The sequence below is a fragment of the Sapajus apella genome, unplaced genomic scaffold, assembly GCF_009761245.1.
Source record: "Sapajus apella isolate SASKATOON/1434 unplaced genomic scaffold, GSC_monkey_1.0 scaffold1, whole genome shotgun sequence".
Lineage (NCBI taxonomy): Eukaryota > Metazoa > Chordata > Mammalia > Primates > Cebidae > Sapajus > Sapajus apella.
In genome coordinates, this window is record NW_022436941.1 from 69,086,923 (window position 1) to 69,095,278 (window position 8,356).

The 8,356-nt window shown below is 43.9% G+C and overlaps 1 protein-coding gene and 1 long non-coding RNA gene across 5 annotated transcripts in view; both read right to left on the reverse strand.

Annotated features, from left to right (window-relative positions):
- The window catches only part of CDK7 (cyclin dependent kinase 7), a 44,415-nt gene extending 39,672 nt beyond the window's left edge, over window positions 1-4,743 (reverse strand). For 2 of the 4 annotated variants that reach the window (XM_032279203.1, XM_032279201.1), the window contains exons 1-2: window positions 4,502-4,700; window positions 4,100-4,159 (exon numbers count right to left, since the gene is read on the reverse strand). Coding sequence is in view for 1 of the 4 variants with exons in the window: in XM_032279199.1 (XP_032135090.1) it covers window positions 4,100-4,159; window positions 4,502-4,567 (126 nt within the window). In the remaining 3 variants the exon portion in view is untranslated. Of the gene's footprint in view, window positions 1-4,099; window positions 4,160-4,501 lie in introns of all 4 variants that reach the window. The other 2 variants (XM_032279202.1, XM_032279199.1) reach the window with 2 other exon arrangements.
- A 1,849-nt stretch (window positions 4,744-6,592) lies between these two features.
- On the reverse strand, window positions 6,593-7,986 carry LOC116552508. The gene is made up of 2 exons (XR_004269423.1): window positions 6,973-7,986; window positions 6,593-6,711 (listed from the first exon to the last, which is right to left on the reverse strand). It is a non-coding gene; the product is annotated as an uncharacterized LOC116552508 (long non-coding RNA).
- Between the last annotated feature and the right edge of the window lie 370 nt (window positions 7,987-8,356).

Below are 8,356 nucleotides of genomic sequence, written 5' to 3' on the forward strand. Positions count from 1 at the left end.
CCACTGCACTCCAGCCTGTGTGACAGAGTGGGACCCTGTCTCAAAAAAAAAAAAAGACTAACAAGTTGCTGAAGAATATACCAAATATGGGCTAAAGTATGTGACACTGGCTGGGTACAGTGGCTCATACCTGTAATCTCAGCACTTTGGAAGGCCAAGGTGGGAAGATCACTTGAGCCCACATATTGAAGACCAGCCTAGTCAACATAGTGAGACCCTATCTCTACAAAAAATTAAAAAGGAAAAATTTAGTGGGGCATGGTGGCATGCACCTGCACTCCCAGCTGGTTGGGAGGCTGAGGCAGAAGGACTGCTTGAGACCAGGAGTTCAAGGCTTCAGTGAGCTATGATTATGCTACTACACTCCAGCCAGGGCAACGCACAGCAAGTTCCTGTCTAAAAAAAAAGGAAAAAAGTATGCACTACTATATATTGTTTTGAGACACACGGATTTGGGACACACTGAAAAATAAGATTTAACCCAAAAGGCCATCAATAGGGATTGGTTAAATAAAGTAGGAAACAAATTCCACATAATCTTTTTAAAATGATGAGATAAATCAGTATTTTAAAAGTGCAAGAGACAAAAGGTGAAAGAGTACAGAGTAGCTTATTTAATGATTCTTTCCATTTTTATAAAATTAAACACATGCTAGCAAATGAACAGTAGAAATTATGAGTGTTGGAATAAGGTCTACAGCACCAAATCTTCAATGTTTATAGTACAAAGCATAGACAACGTCTAAAACTGGGGGCGGGGGAAAACACCTCAAGAAACAGGTCAGGTATAGTGACTCACACTGTAATCCCAGCAATTAGGGAGGCCTAGGCAGGAGAATACTTGACACCAGGACACTATCAAGGGCACTATAGTGAGACCCCATTTACACCAAAAAACTAAAAGCAAAAAATTAACTAGGTGCAGTGGCATGGGCCTGTAATGCCAGTTACTTGGGAGGTGGAGGTGGAATGATTGCTAGAAGGAGTTCAAGGCTGCAGTGACCTACAACTGTTCCACTGCACTCCAGCCTGGGTGACAGAGCAAGATCCTGTCTCCAAAAAAAAAAAAAGAAAGTAAAGAAAGGGAAATAGGCTGGGCTCAGTGGCTCACACCTGTAATCCCAGCACTTTGGGAGGCCGAGGTGGGTGGATCACCTGAGGTCAGGAGTTCAAGAGCAGCCTGACCAATGTGGTGAAACCAGTCTCTATTAAAAAATACAAAAATTAGCCAGGCGTGGTGGTGGGCATCTGTAATCCCAGCTACCTGAGAGGCTGAGGCAGAAAAATCGCTTGAACCTGGGAGATGGAGGTTGTAGTGAGCCGAGATCACGCCATTGCACTCTAGCCTGAGCGACAGAGCAAGACTCCGTATCAAAATAAATAAATAAAATGTATATAAAAAAGAAAGGGAGATAAATGCCATAAAAAACAGTTAAAAGAATTGAAAGTGGTTGCTCTGAGGAGTGAAAACCACAGATAGAGAGGAGTTAGGCATGTTAAAAGCCTTGGTGTATTATGCGACTTTTAAAACCATAAAGATGTATTATTTGAAAAAAGTAAAAATGAAATATAAAATATTCCACTATGAGTGACCTTCAAGAAGAAATATCTATTACAGAGAAACAGTGTGGATTCTAGGACCTGATTTATGCTAAACACAAGGAACAGCCAGATGCAGTGGCTCACACCTGTAATCCTAGCACTTTGTAAGGTTGAGGCTGGAGGATTACTTGAGCCCAGGAGTTTAAGTTTACAGTCAGCTATGATCATGCCACTGCACTCTAGCTCCAGCCTGGGCAACAGATGGAGATCCTGTCTCAAAAAAAAAAAAGGCAAGCAACCAAAGTACCTCCAAGGACATTCTGATAACTAGAGAGCTCAATATGCCACCAGTGTGAAGAACTGAAACCAGTCAATTTTTTAATTTTTATTTTTGAGATGGGGTCTCTGCGTGGCCCAGGCTGGTCTCAAACTCCTGGCCTCAACCAATCCTTCCACAAGATAAAAAGCCAATACTTTTTTTTTCTGAGACAGAGTCTCATTCTTTTTGACCAGGCTGGAGTGCAATTGAGCAATCTCGGCTATAACCTCTGCCTTCTGGGTTTAAGTGATTCTCCTGCGTCAGCCTCCTGAGTAGCTGGGATTACAGGTGCCTGCCACCACACCTGGCTAATTTTTTGTATTTTAGTAGAGATGGGGGTTTCACCATGTTAGCCGGCTGGTCTCGAACTCCAGACCTCAGGTGATCCACCCGGCTCAACCTCCCAAAGTGCTGGTATTACAGACGTAAGCCACCGCACACAGCCAAAAGGCCAATACATTATTAACAGTGTCTACAAATGCACTAGCCACAGCCCTAGGTACAATGTGAATGGAATTAAATACACAATAAACTCAGGAGGATTTCAAATTTTGACAACTGCCACATCAATGACAGAAATACAGCAAAGCATAGGGAAGGAGAGAGGCATACCTGTTTTGGCGGAATGAACAAAGAAGGCCTCTATGGAGGAGACATTTGAGTGAAACTTGGATGATAAGGAATCAGCTATGCCATGTTCTATAGGGAAAATATACTAACCAAGAAGCCAGACCAAATGTAATGATCCTGTGATTCTGGGACTGGAATGAATTTAATTTGTACAGGGACAGAAAAGTCAGTGTGGCTATGGTATAGTGAACAACAGAACTAAAAAGATGCGTAAGCCAGGCTTGGTGGCATGTGTCTATAGTCCCAGCTACCTTGGAGGCTGAGGTGGGAGGATGACTTTAGCCCAGGAGTTTGCAGCTGCAGTGAGCTATGGCTGCGCCATTGCACTTCAACACTTCTGCCTGGGCGACCTCCCCCTGCCCCCGCCCTAAAAAAAAGATGACAAAAGATTCAGGAGAGTTAAGGGTTTTACAAGGGAGTGGCTGCAGTGGGAGATCATAAAACATAAACCAGAAAACAAGGACATGACATCAGTAAAAAAAGTTTAAAGAAAAAAAAAAAAAGGCTAGGCACAGTGGTTCACGCCTGTAATCCCAGCACTTTGGGAGGCCAAGGTGGGTGGATCACCTGAGGTCAGGAGTTTGAGGTCAGCCTAGCTAACATGGTGAAACCCCATCTCTACTAAAAATACAAAAAATTAGCCAGGCATGGTGGTGGACGTCTGTAATCTCAGATACTCGAAAGGCTGAGGCGGGAGAAGTGCTTGAACCCAGGAGGTGGAGGTTGCAGTGAGTCGAGATCACACAATTGCACTCCAGCCTGGGTGACAAGAGCGAAACTCCATCTCAAATAATAGTGATGATGATGATGATGATGGCAGGAGTAACTGAGAAGAACAAGAGCCAGGTGTTAAGCGAATGCAAGAGAGTACCTGGTAGGCTGGAAGATGACCAAAAATAGGGGGAATTAATGTTAAATAGGATGATTGCCAAGGAGTTAGGGTTTTTGAAGAAGTGGATTCAAAGTAGCAACAGTAACCAAAGAAACATCAGGGCACCTGAATTTAAATCCTAGTTTCAGCAATTACTAGCTGTGTGATTTTGACAAATCACTAGTCTCTCACAGCCTCAGGTGCCTCAAGTATAAAATAGGGTTACTTTTAACCACTTTACAGATTGTTTTGAAGGTTAAATGAAACAATGTGGGCGAAAGTGAGTTATGTAATTATGACACAAGTCTTTTGAATTAATATAAGAAGCTACTGAACTCATTTTAGACTTCACATCAATGTTGCTAATGCTAGCGAAATCTGTACACAGAACACGCAGATAAGGCACACTGAGTGGATGCAGGTGAGGCAGAAACAGTGACCTGGAAAGATCATGGTATCAAATCGTTCTGAGGACCGAAAAGACAGGCAGTGCTTGCCCCCTTAAGATACGAGTTCACGCAGTGAAAATAACATACAGTTTCCTCTTCATTTCGATTGAAATTAAAACGGGTTCCGTTTGGTAACACAAAGCACTAATCAATTCTTTTGTCTCTGAAAATGACATGAGTACCTCATTATCAGAGTATGGTCAAGACTAGTAAAATGGCTATCAGTCAATTCATAATACAGACATCTTCAAGGTGACTTGAAGAAAAACAACATAAAAGATAACTCACTTTCTTAATGGCGACGATTTGGTTGGTATTCTTATCTCTGGCCTTGTAAACCGTGGCAAACTGGAAAGAAAAATAGGAATAACATAAGTTTTGTGGGAGCTTTTGCGTTTGTCTTTTTACATTTCGCGAAGCAAAGAGCCCAGAGTTCCTGAGCGGACCGGCGGCGGCTGGAAACGTGGCGGGTCAGTCTCCGTCCAGCTCCAGGCTACTCTTCAGCAAGGAGAGGCGGCTCAGGGATTCACCCCCAGATGTAAAGACGGGGCAGCAAGTGCGTCTGGGCGGTTTCCCCCAACGAGAACGAACAGCCGAGCCAGACCTCTGGCCTCCACGGGAAACCCGGCAAAGGTGGAGGGTCGCGGGGCTGTCGGCTCCGGGCCCTCCCGTCCCGCCCGAGAGCCTCACCTGCCCCTCCCCAAGGAAGTCCAGCTTCTCATAGCGCTTCGCCCGCGACTTCACGTCCAGAGCCATTCGGCGCCGCAGAGCCCGACTCCAGCCGAAAGGGGCGAGCTCCCAGAGCAGCAGCAATTTAAAGCTACCTTAAAGCCTCCCACAGCCACTTCCGTCCACCGCGGTCCGTCGCGCTGGTATCCCCGCCCCACTTCCGTGGTGGGCGGAGGAAGCCGCGCGGGGCCGGGGCGGTTGGCGGTCCCCAGCCGTCACGTGACGCCTGTCGGTGCCTCAAGTGGAGCATCTTCGATGGCTGCTGTGTCACTCCGTTACCGTTTTTTCTACATTACCAGGGACTGGTCAGCGTTCTAAGACGGTGTCCCCATGTTCGGGATTCGGTAGCTGTCTATGAATGTGGAAGGTCTGGCTCTGTACCTGTTCTCGCTCGAGCGCGTCCTGGCGCCATGGTTGCTATGGACGCCAAACCCTGCTATCTCAGATGACCGAGACGAGTGCCACGTTCTTGCAAGCTGGTTAAGAGCATTCTTAGTTCAGTCCCTTTATGAAGAAGCAGACCCAGGGAAATAAAATCCAACTCATCTGAAACGTGCTGTGGGAATCGACTTCTGGTCCTCCTCAGTTTTCTACTCGGTAAAATGGAAAACATAACGCACTACATCACAGGTGGTTGTGGGGATTAAATAAAATATGCAAAAATCTTAGACATTAGCTCAATTAATTTAGACAGTGCTCAATTAACTTAGCTGTGATGAGTATCCAACCCCTTATCATAGATTGTCATCACAAACACACTAATTCATTTATTCAAAAATATATACTGAGTTCTTTTCCTTTTTCATTTTTCCCTCTTATGGTGCTGTTTTTGTTGTTTTTATTATTTTTTTGAGATGGAGTTTCATTCTTGTTACCCAGACTGGAGTGCAATTGTGCGATCTTGGCTCACCACAACCTCTGCCTCCTGTGTTGAAGCAATTCTCCTGCCTCAGCCTCCCAAGTAGCTGGGACTACAAGGGCGCGCCACCATGCCTAGCTAATTGTTGTTGTTGTTAACTGAAACATCCAGGTAGATATTGAGTGTTTTCTATGTGCCAAGCACCATTGTAGAATCTGAGATAGCAGCAGGGAACAAAGATCCCTGCCTTCCAATGGGAGGAGATAAAAAAGTAAAATATGTGTTATGATACTTAGTAATAAGTGCTATAGATAATAAAGCAGATAAAGGATAATAGAGCAGGACAGAAGCAGGGATGAAGGTTTTAAATAGGGTGGTGCAAGAAAGACATCACTGAAAACCCACGGGAGGGATTGGAGCAGACAAGTGATATGACCTGACTCGCTTCACTCTGGCTATTGGGTGACTATATTACTGATTTTGAGGGACAAAGAAAACAAGGCCTATTAGAGAACTATTGCAGTAACCCAGATGGCTCTGCTGGTGGATGATTACAAGGTTCTGAGCTACAGCAACTGTCAACATGGAAATGTTCCTCCACCTCCCCCTTTTTGTTTGTTTTGAGACTGAGTCTCACTCTGCTGCTCAGCCTGGAATATACTGGCATGATCTGGGCTCACTGCTGGCCCCATCAGTATTCAGCCACTAGATACAACTAGGGCAAATTCCTAACTTTGCTTCCAGTTTCTTCTTCTGTAATAGGAGCTACTCAAAGGATTGCTCCAAGGCTTAAATGACCTCATCCCTGTAAAGCCCTTAGAATAATGTTTGACAGTAAGTGCTTACTACATGTTAGCCATTATCTTTCAGTCCTTTGTCATTACTTGGGTCTAGGCAAAACTCACACTATGCAGAAAACACACCATCTCTCTTGGAGCAAGTCATACCTAGTGATGCTGGTGTCACATGACTTGTTAGTTTCTTCTGACAGATATCACTGTAATAGCAATGTAACTTCACTTGCAGAAATAAGCTAATGAGCTAAATTTGATGATACTGTTGTGAGACTTGAGGTCCCCAAATGTGCCGTGGCATATGAGTTGATAATCAGTATGTTACAGCATGCTGCTGACAAGCAAATTCTCATTTTGGGACATTTAAAATAGGAAAATGAAGAAAGCATTTAGATGATATTCTGAGACAATGAGATACTGTATATATAAAGTATCATTTGAGCACTTTGAACCAAAAGAAAAAAAATACCATTACACATTTGCATAGCATGTTTCACCTTAAAAGCACTTCCACACATCTGTACAGCTAGTGCTCAACTTACGACCATGGTCAGGACCATGGACCGGTCGTAACACGATTTGGTCGTAAGTTGAGTAGGCTATATGTACAGTTGAAATGGTGCACGCAGAGATGGTAGTGCTGCCAGAAGCTGGTCCGCACTGTCGTACGCCCAGCTGGGCAACGTTTGTGCTGCCAGACGCAGAGAAATCATGGCTAGAGATTGTGGTCGTAAAGTTGAATGGTCGTTAAGTTGCATAGGTGGTAAGTCGATCAATACCTGTATTAGCCAGCTTCCAAGATGGCCATGATGATCCTTGCCTTCTGGTATTAATGCTGTTGTGTGGTCTTCTCCCACAATGAAAGAGGCTGTTTGTTGTGTGTGACCAATAGAATATAGCTGAGGTGTGATTTATGAGGCTAGAACAAAAAAGGATGCTGTTGACACGCACGCTTGGGTTATTTGCTCTGGTGAAAGCCAGCCATGTCATGAATTCACTCAGACAACCATGTGGAGAGAAACTAAGTCCTCCTGTCAACAGCCAGCATCAGCTAGTCAGCTATGTAAGTGAGCCATCTTGGAGGTAGATCAGCCAGCCACAACCAAGCCTTCAGACTGTAGTCTCAAGTGGCATCTAATTGCAACCTCATTAGGCACTAAGTCAGAACTGCCCAATGAAGCTGCTTCTGAATTCCTGACCCAGAGAAACCATTTAAGAGTTTAGCCACTTACTTTTGTGGCGATTTGTTACAAAGTGATAGATAATACGCTAATTTGATCCTGCCTATCACACTGTGTAGTACTGGAAAGAAAAACAGAAACTTGAACAAATTAAGCAATTTGCTGATTACATATGTTTAAGTGCCTAACCTCTAAATGCAAATACAGGCATTTGACTGTAAGCCTCACCAGAAGTCTATAATACTATCTGTGGGAGCTTATCCTGGGACAGCAATTCCCACTGCCATGCCTTTTGCCATACCTATATCACAAATTCTGTAACAGTGACAGATTTTTTTCATTTTGACTTTCATGGCAGCAGTTGTAGTAAAGATTGCCCTCAGATATACATTCACAGTTTAGTATTAGGATTTCTAACTGTTGGCTCACAGTATTACTCATAGCACTCTTGACTACCTGAATCTAAATTTATTTCTGAAAGCAAAATAATGGCCCTGGGTTTCTTTTTGCTGAAATAAGTAAACTAAGGGGATGGCAGCAGGGCAGGAGAAGAGAATAATGGTCATTCTAAAGTGCTTTTCCCAAATAATTTTTAAATAATAAAGAAATGAATCATGTTTTTTTTTTTTCTATTTTTTTTTTTTTTTTTTTTTTGAGATGGAATCTCGCTCTGTCAACCAGGCTAGAATGCAGTGGTGCAATGTCAGCTCACTGCAACCTCTGCCTCCTGGGTTCAATTCTCTGGCCTCAGCCTCCCTGTAGCTGAGATTACAGGTGTGCTTCACCATGCCTGGCTAATTTTTGTATTTTTAGTAGAGATCAGGTTTCATCATGTTGGCCAGGCTGGTCTCCAACTCCTGACCTCAGGTAATCCACCTGCCTTGGCCTCCTGAAGTGTTGGTATTAGAAGTGTGAGCCACCGCACCTAGCCTGAATTGTATTTTCAATGAGTCACCAGAACAGCTTATTGCTAGCATCAAAC